The sequence below is a fragment of the Mus caroli genome, unplaced genomic scaffold (genome assembly GCF_978045245.1).
Source record: "Mus caroli unplaced genomic scaffold, Mus_caroli_1 scaffold_5, whole genome shotgun sequence".
In the NCBI taxonomy this organism is placed as follows: Eukaryota; Metazoa; Chordata; class Mammalia; order Rodentia; family Muridae; genus Mus; species Mus caroli.
This window is the reverse complement of record NW_028227260.1, coordinates 6914394-6929163: the sequence shown is the minus strand read 5'-3', so window position 1 is coordinate 6929163 and position 14770 is coordinate 6914394. Positions and strand designations below refer to the sequence as shown.

At 39.7% G+C, this 14770-nt stretch overlaps 1 protein-coding gene across 2 annotated transcripts in view; it reads right to left on the bottom strand.

Moving 5' to 3' along the window:
* Window positions 1-14764, bottom strand: part of Mospd2 (motile sperm domain containing 2) — a 42070-nt gene extending 27306 nt beyond the window's left edge. The window contains exons 1-3 of one of the 2 annotated variants that reach the window (XM_021153605.3): window positions 14557-14764; window positions 14336-14405; window positions 983-1138 (exon numbers count right to left, since the gene is read on the bottom strand). In XM_021153605.3, the coding sequence (XP_021009264.1) occupies window positions 983-1138; window positions 14336-14405; window positions 14557-14565 (235 nt within the window). In that variant the 5' untranslated portion in view covers window positions 14566-14764. The remainder of the gene's footprint in view (window positions 1-982; window positions 1139-14335; window positions 14406-14556) is intronic. The other variant, XM_021153606.3, reaches the window with a different exon arrangement.
* Window positions 14765-14770: the final 6 nt, after the last annotated feature.

The window sequence follows — 14770 nt, the reverse complement described above, 5'->3', positions numbered from 1 at the left end:
CCAGCAACCAGCAGCATGTGCAAGAATACATATTGTTGAATTTAGTATTAGATTCTCAGTAAGCTAAACACACATATACCCCCTAAAACTTTACTCTGAATAAAAGTTTATTTTGTATATGATTTAAAAATGGCAGGTGTGAATTTTTTTGCTTGACTAATACATGTTCCTTTGTTTAAACTGCCTATTGTTTTTCTTCTTAAGATTTTAGACATGCCCTTTCTTGTCGACTCTAGCATTAAAAATGGGGAGAAAATTAGCTCTAGATTTGTTGACTATTTTGTATTTGAGTCTTTAGACACAGTCACTCTTGAGTTCATGGTCTTCTATGACAAGTAGTGCTTTATAGGGCTGGGTAGTTGTGCCTGCTTCTTTCTGTTAACTTTTTAGAGGGAGACAATAGGTTACCCTTCCTGCAGAGTTCTTTACATATGTGAAAACCACTGTAAAACTCCCTCTAAGATTTCAAAAAACAATTTTGATGACAAATTTCAGTCTAGGAGTGGCTTTGAAAAGTTTCAAGAAGGCTGCCATGGGTACCCTTGGGGATAAACTTTCTTTCTGAGGGTTCCCGTTTAATTTTAGAATAATCAATAGGCATGAAGTACTCTGGAGATATAGAAGCATATGAGAAACAACTGGAAAAAAAAACAGCAGAGCAATGAGTTTTTCTTTTTAGGCCTGAGGTGGAAGGCTATCTTACTGTTTGTTGTTTAATAGAATCAAACCAAACACAGACTAGGTAACCATGCTTTTAGTGACAATGTGTGACTCAGTTCCTTGTCATCGGATTTTCTTATGAGTGATTCTCCTCCTAAGAATTTGTCATAAACTGTCCCTTTGACAGTATGATTAGGCTTCTAAAGGTAATCGTGTAGTGTTTATGCTGACTGCTAGGACTGTGTGCAAGGGCAGACAAACATCTAACAGTAACAGTTATACAGATGCTATTGCCTTGTCAAGGTTAAGTCGGCCAGCTTACCATTGACAGAGAATTCCTTCCTCCACTGAAAGCTCTCATCAAGCATCTTCAGGGTTTCATCCACAACGTTGTGTCTCCAATGCAAGTAACTTTCAACCCAGTTATCATCTTGCTGAAGCCTTTCAACATCACGTGGATCGTACTTTTCTGACTTTTCTAGGGGAAACGAGGAAAGAACATCTAAATCAGGTTAATTACGCTGGCCAAAAAAAAAAAAAGTAACATATTGGCAAAGGAGAAGAAAGATCTGGAAGACCAATCCAAGCTTCTCCAAGGCACACATATGGATGTTTTCAGGTGAAAATGCACTCGGAAGAATTGACTGGATTTCTAAGTGAGATCAGACTAAAGTTATCGAAAGGCTACAGAATTTGAGAAAATGTTTAACTGTGCTGTCCAGGATGTCTTGCAATTCTTGGAGGCTCAACTGATCTTCCTGCCTCAGTCTAAGTAGCTGGACGCACAGTCATATACTTCTATACATTCCACAGAGTATCACTTTAAAGAAAATTCAAATGGAGAACTGTCCAAATCTAGAGTGAATTAGCTAATACTATGTTGCTGTGACAAAATTAACCAAGGAAGGAAAGATTTTTTTTTTCTAACTTGTCATCCTTCATCCTCAATTAAGTCCTAGGATCACAGGTGTGCACCAATAAGACCAGCTGAGGAAGCACTGATGTGGCTCACAGTTTCTGAGGTCTTAGTCTGTGCCAACTGTCTCTATTACTCTTCCTCCTGTGATGAGGTAGTATGCTATAGCAGAATGGTACTAGGGAAGAGAACTGATCATATCATGGCAGACAAGAAGCAGAGGCAGCCATCAAGGGACCAGGGAATGGGTATAGTAATTTCTTTCAGCAGGGCCATGTCTCCTAACAGACCATTCAGCTACTCATCAATGGATTTGTGCCCTAATGAAGTAAGTGCTCCCATGAACTAGTCACTTCTCAACTGTCACCGGCAGGGGACCAAGCCTTCAACATACTAGGTTTTTCAGGAACTACTTCACATCTAAACCATAGCATGCAACATTATCACATTGCCAGATTCTGGGGGAAATTTTCCAACAATTTAGTGGAGTAATTATATTCAGTTGTAATTGTGTATCATTTTTCATACATCCGTCATATTCTCCACTAGCCTCTATACCAGATATTCCTCCCTATATACTACTCTCCCTAGTTTACTGTGGTGAATTTTTCTTGTTTCCATGTAATCACCTTTACATACCCAAATTCTACCATTTGGCAACACTCTTTTCAGATACTTCCTCTTTACACAAACATTTCCTGCGACCAAAAGTCAGTGAGCAAGCAACAAAACTTCATTTAAGGTTTTGTTTTGTTTTGTTTTTGTGTTTTCTTTTGTTTTGGGCACGGAACAATTTTTATCATGAGTTAGTGTTGTAGTAAATAGCTAATCTCAATCAGAGGTTTCTATCCCACCTTTGATCATTCAGTTCCCAGATAAAAGATGTAAAACTTAAGCCTTTAAAGCACTAGAGCTGGCAGTTGTTTCCTGTCTAAAAGAACTGCAGGGACAAAATTGGAGAAGAGACTGAAGGAAAGGCGGTCCAATGGCTGGTCCAACTTGGGATCTATCTTATTGGTGGGGGGGGGGGGAGGTATCAAGGGCTGACACTATTACTGATGCTATGATTTGTTTACTGACAGGAGCCTGGCATGGCTGTCCTCTGAGAGTCCCAACCAGCAGATGATTGAGACAGACACAGATATTTACACCCAACCATTGGATTGAGGTCAGGAACCCATATGGTTGAATTAAGGAAAGACTGAAGAAGCTGAAGGGGAGGGCGGCCCCATAGGAAGACCAACAGTCTCAACTAACTCAGACCCCAGGGAGCTACCAGAGACTATGCCACCTACCAGGCAGCATACATGGGCTGGGCTGGTCTCAGAGGGAGAAGATGCACCTAATCCTTGGGAGACTAGAGGCCCCATGGAAGGAAGTGGGCTGGCGGGGGAGCACCCTTTCCAAGGCAAGGGGAAGGAGGAATGGGATGAGAAACTGTAGGAGGGGGTACAAAGAGGGGAGTAACAACTAGAATGTAAATAAAATAATAATAATAAAACTATAATTTAATGTGAAAAAGCACTAGAGTTGGGCAGATGTCTAACTTCTATGCTATATGTCTACTTCCTGCCAATAACCCGGAGATATAACTTGCCATGGTCTCCCTGGGATGTTCTTACTCTGTCCAACTGGCTAGCCCTCATGGCCAGTTCTCAGGATCCATTACCCCATGGTGTCTTCTCTTCTCTCCATCTTCTCCCTCCTGGTCCTGCTTTAGACTCCAAGCTCAGGAACCAAAGCCTTGCCCACCTCTCTTCTGCACAGGCTGTAGGTTTCTTTATTTAACCAATAGTTTTAAAATAAGGAGCTAGGTTAAGTAGTACGGATCTCCTCCTCCTTGGGGTTAAGTAGACCATGGGGGCCAGTATCTAATACATAGTAACAGATCAAACCTCAACAAGTTTGAGTTACTGGTATACATGCTATCTCTCCCCCCAAAACACTAAAGGCTCAGAGTCTGTACCTCGAAGAATTCTCCAAACTCTATTCTGTTTTTTATTGTCAGTTTCTCAAGAGTTTTCCCCTCCAAGTGCTACAGCAGTTTCAGGAATTTCCCTGGCTTCTCCATTTCCTTGTCCTTCACAAATATTTAGTTGCTAAGTTGTACAATGTCTCCTCTACATTTGCACTGCCTTTAGTTCAGGGCCTTGAGCTAAGAGAAGAAAGGGCAGGAAGTAGAAAGTGCTTTTGAGCCGATTAACCTCTTTGAGTCTCCACTTTCTTAATCTTTAGACTGTTTTATATACTCCGAGGCCTGTGTGAGGGTCAGATAAAAAAGAATGCATGAAAGTGCCTGGAAATTTAAACCACCATAAAATAGGACTCTATAAATCATATATTTGTGAAATGTCATCTGGGGTAAAGTTTTCAATATATGGGCTCTATTTTTCTAATTTATAAAATGAGAGGGCCCATACTTCATCAACCTTGGAAGACTGTTTAAGCTCTGTAATTTGAAAATTCATTTGTACTCCAAGCACATTTTCCCTTTAATTATAAATGACATTTGCGAGAATAAGATGACTTTAAAAGAGTTAACATGACCTTCTGTCTCATTAAGGAGGGATCATTTAGTTTGGCCATTGTACCTGTAGGATATGTTCCTTAAAATTACAGTTGCCTTCATCCTCTTACAGGAAAATGTCTGTCAAGTACCCAAGTTTGCATAAGCAGAGTTTACTAGTTCTTCTTCCCAATAAAAGTGGTATTCAGTGAAAAAGGAGACTAAGTAAGTTCCCAAGTCAAACACACTAAGCATGTAGAAATATTCTATAGCTTCATCCCCATGGTTTCATAGGAGACATTAAATGGACATGTGTTCAAAGGTCAAGGTTTAAAATTTGCTCCATTGTTAGAAACTTTCAAAAACAAATCTGTCTTTTTCTGTCCCCTTTTGTTCATGATTCAGACAAACACTACAGTGATGCCTTGCCCTGGCTCGGGTCATAGCGTCAGCAGTCTTACCTCCCATTGCTTTTGTATAACCAGTACAAATGTCAGCACAATGAAAGAAGCAAATGATATTTAGGATGATGATGAGAATTTTGACCTCACTGGCTCCCACAAGAACCTTGGATATCCACTAGGGTCCCAGTGTACACTGAAATATACTTTCTTAGAATGATACTTGGCAAGTGATACAAGCTCAGTTAAAATGAACTACAATTAAAAAATAAAAGGAAATCATTATTGTTAACATGACTGCTACTGGTAGCCCCATCATTAACAAGACACAGACTACTACTAGAAATTTAAAGTCTGCTTCCTTCTGTAGTTGTCATGTACACCAGTCTCTGAAATCAAAGATCTCCATTGAACATGATTATTATTAATAGGAACATATTTACATAGGAAATTCTGTTGTTGCTGTTTTAACCCTTTAATCCTGGGCATGCAAAAATGAAATCAGAGAAGGGGAAAGAAATGAGAAGAGATAGCTGGAGAGGGCAAGAGTTTGGCAGAGAGAGGCAGGAGAAAAGTATCGACAAAAGGAAAGAGGGAAAAGGCCAAGGGAGGAAGGTGGGAGAGAACACAAGAGAGCAGCAGAGGAAAGAGACCAGGGATACAAGGCAGACAGAAGGAGAAGAATGAGAACAGAGAAGAAAGCGAAAGGTCAGGATCCCATGGCTTACGACGGACAGCATGAACAAGGGACATTGTTAGCTATATTTAGTACAACAAAATCCACCTTTCTTTTTTTTAAAATTTATTACAAATTCTTATTTATTTGAATACCTGCCCTTCAGTTCTGTGGGCTCTACAGCACAGTCAAACTCCTTAGTCCACCTCGCCCAGTGGCCCTAGCCCCCAAGCGGACACGGGACCCTATTTTTGCCCCACAATTGGGCAAAAAGCAAACCAAACCAAGCCACTCCCTTAGCACTTGGCCACAATCTACTCCAAATTTCTCAGTATCTGTCAAGCTATCTGGAAGACTGAGTGAAAAGTGATCTTCTATGACAGAATATGTATCAGAGTCACAAGAGGATGCTAACACAGGCATTCTTGGGTTCTGTGTCTAGATCATGATTTTTTTTTTTTGTGGGGGGGGAGGGTATCCAAGAATCAACAATCTAAATTAGGAATTGATTTAGTGAACCTCTGTCCTACTGCAGGACCTGGCAATTCTCATCACCCTACCCCATGTCAAGTTAGATTAAAAAATAACTCATACCTTGAGGGAAATAGATAAACTCTGCTGCTGATACACTGTATGCTTATTTAAAATCCCTTTAAAACATAAACTGAAAAAAAAAAATTCTCAGGCAAGGGCTGTATAGAAATAGGCCTTAAATGATCACCAGTCAGGTGCATGGAAGGTGAAACTTTCTATTTCACACAAGGGCTAAATTTTCACCAGTCACCAGCTAATTAATACCCAGGCTAAACAGACTTAATGGATTTTGGCCATTCCTGCATTATTATGGACTGTGTCCAGGCCTCCTTGTGGGCTCATTGTGTACAATCTTGTGTTTGTTCTTCTTAGCCCAAGTCAAATGGGAGAGTGTGGGGCCCATTTCATTAAAAATCCAGGCCTGGCAACACAAGCCTGTAATTCCAGTTACTCAGGAAGCCAAGGTAGGAAGATCACAAGGCCAAGACCTACACCACTGACACAGTGAATTCAATGACAGCCAGGAAACTTAACGAGATACTTTTTCAAACTAAGAACTGAGAAAAGAAAGGCTGAGCTATACAACTCAATAGCAGTGTGCCAGCCTAGCATGTGTGAAGCCCTGCATTCCATCTCCAGCATACACACACACACACACACACACACACACACACACACACCATATGGAAATATTGTTCATGAAAACTGAGCAGGAACAGCTCCTTAAGTGACACCTGCAGAGTCCCTGTGTAATGAGGGAGCAAGCACAAGATGAGTAGGGCTACCACTGACCTCCACCGCTGAGCTCCAAGAGGTCAGGGAGCTTGGAATGCCACTTCCCCACCTTCCTAATCCTTACCAAAAATAGATGCCCATTACATTTTTGATATAGAATGATTATCTCCATGAAAGTCTGGCTCCCACCACCCCTGATGTTCCTCATAGCCCAGATCTTTAATAATACATTACATTGTTCTTGCCCTTTATAAGTTAAAAATTTACAGAAAATAAACTTATCAAATACCTAGCCAACAAAGATCGCAAAGTACAACAACAACAACAACAAACAACAACCAAAAACCTATCCAAAAAAACCAACCAAGCAAAACCTAGCTTAATGACTTCAGCTAAAATTACCCTTGATCTTTCCATATTAGTTTTCTATTAGTTTTGACATGTAATTGGTAATTTCCATTGTGATACCCTCATTAAAAATATGGGCTATTTAGTAGAAGTAAGAATCACACACATTGCCACAACGTTAGTAATCCAGAGAGATATGTTGGTTGTTTCGGCTTCCTAAAATTTAATTTACTTTTAAGTACCTGTTTATTATGACTTCAAATATAATTACCTAATGGTGTGAGAACCTGGCCTTTATGATCTAGCTGCTTTAGATTTTCTGAGACTTTTATTATTGATCACATGATAAGTTTTGTAAGCATGCCAAAAGTAGAAAGATATATTTTAAAATACTTGTTTTCTATTTGTTTGGTACAAAACTTACATACATACACACACACACACACACACACACACACACACACACACACCCCTCTATACATACATATGCATATCTACCTACAATCAAGTTAGTTCACTGTGGTGTTAAAATCTAAAATCTTAAGTGTGCTGTGTTCTAGTAGTGAAAGAAATGTACTGGAATAGATTCTTTCACAGGTGCATGGATTTCTCAAGTTTCCTTTATAATTCCTGGAACTTAGCATTTTTAAGGCTACATAAGTAGCTTTTGAGTTGTTAAATGACTTGTTCACTGAGAATATACAGCAGTACAACAAAAAAAAGAACCGATTCTAATTAGAAAAAGTAATATAAATAACAAGTCCTACAAAGAACATAAATGTTGTAACATTGTTTACTGAAATGTAACAAATTTATATTCTTTGAAAAAATGGTGAAAGAAGAGGAAAAGTCCTTTGGGGATTCTTATTATTCTATTTAATCATGTAGGGATCTTCTGTTGTTGTTGTTTCTTTTTTTTTTTTTAATTTATTTTGAGACAGGGATCCATCCCAACATGGCCTCATATATATTATGAAGCTGAGGCTGGCTTTCAACGCTCGATCTTCACCTCAAGTGCAGGGATAATAGACATAAACTATCACACTCGGTTCTTTTGGACACTTTATTATGATGATCAGCTTTAATTGTCATCTTGATACAAACTGGAATCATCTAGGATGAGTCTCGATGAGCGACTCTCTACATGGGGTTGGACTGTGGCATGTTTGTGGAGGGCTGTTTTAATTAAGTTAATGAATGTGGCAATGTCTAACCCACTGTAGGCAGCACTATTCCCTTGGCAAGGAGTTTAGAACTTTGTAAGAGTAGAGGAATTGAGCAAATGGAAGGAAGCAAATAAGCCTGTATGCATACATTGTTCTCTTCTCTTGTTTGTAAATGGAATGTGACTTGCAATTTGAGGTTCCTGTCTCCCTTTACCCATAATATTGGATTTTAAGTAAAATAAAGTGGTTTTTTTTCCTTCTATTGTCTTTTCTTCAGGGTGTTTTAGTATAGTAATTAAAAGAAACTAAAACACTTAGCAAATCAGACTTATTAGTTAAGAGATTAAATTTTCAGAAATGAAAAAAATCTCTCCTATACCCTATTGTCAAGAGCACATGTTAAGTTTGGAGATGTGGGTTACTGGTACTGTCCTTGTCTAGCCCAAGTAAGGGTCTGGGCTCCCTAGTACCACACAATAAATGAAGACTATACTGTTAATTAGATAAGCATACTGTACTCTTTTTGTCCAAGCTTCTCAAATAACTGTGACTCAAACAAAAAATCACCATCCTAGAAGTGACACCTTTTCATTATTATATGGTTTAAAAGTGAAAATGTCACTAAACACTGAAAATTGAATAGGGATAAATAAAATGCACATATGAATTTTTAAAAGCCCACAGAAACCCACATGAAGTGTGAGCTGCACATCTGGTACATATGTGCTCATGTATGCTCTTTGGTTGGTGGTTCCATCGCTGAGAGTCCCAAGGGTCCAGGTTAGTTGAATCTCTTGGTATTTCTATGCAGTTACTATCCCCTGTGGGGCCCACAATCCTTCCCCAAACTCTTCTATAAGAATCCCCAAGCTCCATGCACTGTTTGGCTGGGCTATAGGTGTCTGTATCTGTCTGAGTCCACTGCTGGGTGGAGCCACTCAGAGGACAGTGCCAGGGTAGGGGGATACTTAGGGGAGCCTTTGCCCACTGAAAGAAGGGTAGGGGTAGGGGTAGGGGGTCATTACTGACATTGATGATTAAAATGTAAGCTCGTCTACCAATTCTTTATTCTCATCTAAGTTTATAACTCAAGCTTGGTAATTTTAGATCTATCATAAGGATAAAACTTGATCCTTTTAAAAAACTGACTTTAGCCTCTATATAAAGGTAAAAAAAAGAAAGAGAAGGACAAACATCTAATAAAGTGTTGGTGGAGGAAACTTCATAGGTCTAATACAAAGCAAGAGAATGAGCAAGACCAAAGTGCAGGAAAAGTGTCTCTCAAATGTCACAGTACATAGAAAGCATTGAAGACTGTGGATCTAGACCTTTGGCTGAGTAGTAAACACATGGCTGCTTACTCTTTCATGCTTCAGACATTATGTCCATTAAAAACATCCGCATTCAATTAAAACAAAATAAAAATTAAAAGCGCAGAATTGTACCTGGGTGAGAGCAATCAAATAGCAACTGAAGAAACCACAATACCATGGGTAATTCTGAATACATTAAAATTCTGCCCAAATCAGTAATAGTGGCATAAACTAAAAACACTATATAACTGAATATAAGCATATGAAAAGAAGTTTAGGCAAACTAGCAATCAAATGTAAACTAAAAAACTACCAGTCAAGGAATTATGACAATAAATGTGGAGAAGGTAGGGTTAAACAAACATTATTCTACAGGGCCAGTAGCAATGAACTCTTGCAGCTTATATGACTTATATGATGGGAGTTTGGTATAGATTATCAAATGAGTCCCAAGTGTTTATTTGTGGACATAATAATCTGATTTCAAGACATGTGTCTTAGGGTTTCTATTCCTGCACAAACATCATGACCAAGAAGCAAGTTGGGGAGGAAAGGGTTTATTCAGCTTACACTTCCACACTGCTGTTCATCACCAAGGAAGTCAGGACTGGAACTCAAGCAGGTCAGGAAGCAGGAGCTGATGCAGAGGCCATTGGAGGGATGTTCTTTACTGGCTTGCTTCCCCTGGTTTGCTCAGCCTGCTCTCTTATAGAACCAAGACTACCAGCCCAGAGATGGTCCCACCCACAAGGGGCCTTTCCCCCTTGATCACTAATTGAGAAAATGCCTTACAGTTGTATCTCATGGAGGCATTTCCTCAACTGAAGCTCCTTTCTCTGTGATAACTCAGCTGTGTCAAGTTGACACACAAAACTAGCCAGTAGAACATATATCCAAAGGAAGTCATTTTAACTGCTTCATAAACTGCCTCTCAACATGTCCTGAGGATAAACACTGACATCCAAGGTCCCAGCACATTTCTTCTGTTTCCATCCCTGTGCTCACTTCTTGTCGAGGCTCACCACAGCAAGCTTCTACTTCTTCCTTACGGAGCTGCATATCTTTTCACCTCAGTGCCTTTCCTCAGACTCTCTGACCCTAGGTGATCACCTTCTCTACCGGGCGATGTTCTGCCTACGTTCCAAAAAATACCACCTGGGTTAGTCAGCTTCCTGGCATGGCAAGTCTCTGAGATGAAGAAAGTAAAGGTTTATTTTGTGTCAGAGGGTTAGCAGTTCCATTTGTGATCAGTTGGCCTAGATGCCATCGGACCTGGAATGAAGAGGGACATAAGGAAGTGGGCATGTAGCAGGCCCAAACAGGGGAGCAATAGGAAAAGGAAGGAATCAGGGTATTATAAGCACCTTTAAAGGCATCACTCCCAATAATCTAAGACTCCCTTACTTGGTAAACAGCTCTTAAAGATTCTGCCATTTCCCAATAGCACCATGTTTTAGAGCAAGTTTTTTTTTTTTTGTTTTACAGTGGGGGAGCTGCCAAGCTTTGCATGAAGTTGCTTCTAACTCAGTCCTAACCTGATCACCAAGAGGTATCTCTCCTTAGCACTTCTCACTCAAAGAAGTTCTTTGAGAAGAGGTTTCATGGGTCTTAGGCTGGAGTGCACATCACCAGGTAGTCAAAGAGAATTAGCTTCTTTGAATTCCACATCCTCCCACTTTCTAGGATTACAGGTGCATACTGCCTCGCCAAGGGACTTCTTCAGTTCACATTTCTCAGAATTGAATTCACCTTCTTTAGCAGATTGTCTTTGTTCGAATACTTTCACTAGATTGTACAAGTTAGAAAAATGGCTCTATCATTGCACTTTCTCTAATACTGACAAACTGCTTTATAGAATTAAGCGGATAATGAGTACTGTCAGGACTGAATAAATTATTGTCACAAAGTGGAAATATAAAGAATAAAACATGTTTCTCATTTGAGACTCAGCATGGAATTTCTCACAGTAACAATGAAGGAGAAAAGTAATTATGAACCTGTATTTTCTGCTTTTTTGTCTGCTCAAAAAAAAAATCTATCCATATTTGGTAATATTTTCCGCAGGCATGAACAAAATGAGCTTGGGACTCCCAAGAACCTGTTTTCAACTGACTGTCTGAAAGGAAAGTCCTTGAGGAAAATAAATAGTTTTATTTAGGAAAAACATCATTATGGCTTGTTTGCTTTAAACCTTCTATGAAACAAAATATTACTAATGAAAATAGAGACTGCAAAGCAAGTGAATGTTCTAAATACAAAGTTACTTTGTCTTATTTTATCTATCTATCTGTCTATTTATATGTTTATATATTTCTATGTTTTAAATCAGGATTTCCCTTTTAGCTCATGCCTACCCGGAACTCACTATAACAGACCATGTTACTTTGGAAGTTAAATGTCGTCCTCCTTCAGCCTCTTCAATTCTAGGATTACATGCGCAAATGAAGCCCATCAGCTTTACCAAACTTCATTTCTATAAGCCAAACTTAGAAGGGAGAATGCCTATGAACTAAAGAGCCGTATCATATTTCAGAGTACCGGTGCAACTTTCAGGTGAGGAAGGCCTCTCATGGTTTCTACTTTCCTTACTTCTGTGGAGCTAACTCACATACCAGTTCACCTATACCTCATTGTGTATATTTAAGGGTAAAACCACCCCAATACTTAATACCATACACAGTGCCTGATTCTGGGGAAAAGAAAGCTTGTCCTTATAATATACACGATGAAGGCCGTTTTCTTGTTTTTGTTTTTGTTTTGTTTGCCAGACTTTTGGTAGGTAAGGGGAGCTGGTTAGAGATAGTTCTTAATTTAAAATGTTAATTCTTCCAATGGTTTTCTAATGCATATCTTTAAGTAGTGCTATATGCACTTAAAGAGTAGGTACTGAGCACTGTGCAAGGTACTGAGGAGTGAGATAAATAAAAGGCTTCTGCCTCCAACTTCTCTAGGTTGCTACTAACCAAACCCATCCATTATCTACTGGAGGAAATGAACAATAAACAAATCAGACAATTACAGGCTAGGAGGGAAAGTAAGCAGGGCAGGAAGCTACTTAATAACCAGTGAAGGCCTCCCAGATACATTTAAAAGCCTCACAGATACATTTAAATTCTAAAAAGACAAAAGGAAACAAAAAAAATCCTAGCCTTACATATGAACTGGGGAAAAGTATCCCAGAGGAAGCAAAATGGAAATGTCCCAAGATACAAACAGACTCATTCTGTCTGAAGCACACAAATGAGGCAGTGTGTTTATATTTTTCAAACTGTGGGTCATGTTTTGGATTGTGATGTCAACTTTGTAGGTCATTGCATTTTTTTTTAAAGGAAGTCAAATAGAAAATACATCAGCTACATTGTTTTAGACTAAGTATTCAAGTTTGGTTTTGTGTGTGTGTGTGTGTGTGTGTGGTGTGTGTGTATGCATCTGTGTGTATATTGGGTTACTATTTGTATCTTCCTTAATGCAGGGAGTGGTCAAATCTGTACTAAGCAAAGAGAGAAATAACAGGAAAGGAAGTAGCAGGTAGCTAGGAGGTATAAAACATATGGCTTCCCAATTGTAGGCCACTGAGACGAATGGGGACTTTATTCTAAATGCATACAGTGGGAAGACAGTGAAGGGTTTCAAGCTGGGGAGTGACATGATCTAATTTGACATCACAACGTTGCTGAAACATTACTAAAGTTGAAATCCAAAAGGCTTGAATAGCAAGCCAAGCTAAGACTCTAACCCCAGAGATTCTGAGCAAATTGCTTAATCGGACTACACATCACTTCCCCCATTTAAAGATGAGACAGTGGAATCACGGTGACCTTTTAAGACCTTGGAGATTGCATAATTCATCTATTTTCTGCTTGTTCCCTTGAGCATAAGTAAATGATGACTGTAGAATGGCCAATTCATTAGTTATATCTCAACTTACTATAAACCACATAGCGATGAAGTATACTCCTATAGAAAGTTATTTTAGAAGTACTTCTTTACTGTCACCAGAGATGATAATAGACATGAACAAGATCTCTGTGCTAAAAGTTAATAGAGTACTTTTGCAACTCTCTGGTACAAAGTTTGGTACATGAAGAAAATTGGCCAGGAGGCATGAAAAGATTTACTGGCAGGGCTACTTGGAATGGACTTAGTTATTTGTTCTAGGTCACGAACTGATATGTAGCACAGAACAGTATAAAGGTGTATGAATCTTCTGCCAAGCACTACAATCAAAATACACCAGTTTAGTTCTTTCCATGGTAACCAATGACTGAGGCAAAATCTAAATTGACCACCTACTGGATTTAGTTCTACACTTGATGGTCTGATACATGTTTCTTCACTTAATTCTTAACCTTACTTGCATTTCATAGATATGGAAACAGGAACTCAGAACATGGAAGCAAGCTATTTTGTGGAAGGGGGCTACATTAGTATCAATCAAGGCAAATGACAAGCAACCCCAGTGTTTCAAATTCCATATTTATAACTTATTCTAAATGTTTAAAAACAAGGTACAAGCACTAAGTCATCAGATTAAATACTTGACAAGATTCTATGACAGTGACCAGAATATTCAACCAATAAACCAGTTCTGCACTTACAGAAACTTTTGAGTACAGAATGTGAAGAGAGAACTTGTGCGTAGCACTTTTGGTTTTAAGAAGCGGAATTAAGCAAAATAAAAGGAACTGGATTACCAAATTATGTACAAACTATATGGCAACAGTACAATGGCAGTTTCCAGGTTCGTTTTCTGGTGAAAGGCCAGCGAAGGAGCCATGAACTGAACAGTGTCACCTATGTCATTGGCCAATATGTTCATAGCCTGTGAGGCCCATGAAAATAAGGAGATGCTGGACATTTTGATTTCTAACTTTCACTAACAGTTTAAAGGAAGCACACCATCTGCCCAAGTGAAGCAGCGCACATCGTATGGCAAAACCTTTGAAACATGTACAGCATCTTTCCAGTGAAGGTTGGAAAGGTCTCTTAACATCTCCCGTCAAAACACCCACAAACACACCAGTAAAAGTTGGATATGCTCACTGCACACTCCACTTTAAGTCACAGAAAGCATGCTTACCTGTCACATACTCAGCTTCAAATCTCCGCCGGGTCTCTGAGATTAGCTTGGCTTTATTCTGAGCGTTATTCTGTATAGGAGACACAACAAAACCTTAAGATGCTCGTGGTCCTTACCCAGATCACTCCCAACACAGCTCACCTGCACCGGAGCGCACGGGCCCTGGGCCTGGAAGCTGTCTTCCAGGCTCACGGCCCAGGCAGCGATGAGGTGCTGCTCACCTCGGCCATGGTCACAGTCGCGGAACCGATTGTGGTTGTACCCGTCGCTCGTTCCACAGCCAGCAGCCAAGTGTCTCATCACCAGCCAGCCCAGCCCAAAGGTAGATCAAGAAGGGAGGGAGGGAGGGGGGGTCGCGTGACACCGGAACGTAGAAGGAAGTGCCTCCACACTGTCCAATCCCATAGTGTTGTCCGGGGTAGAGGCGGGAATAAG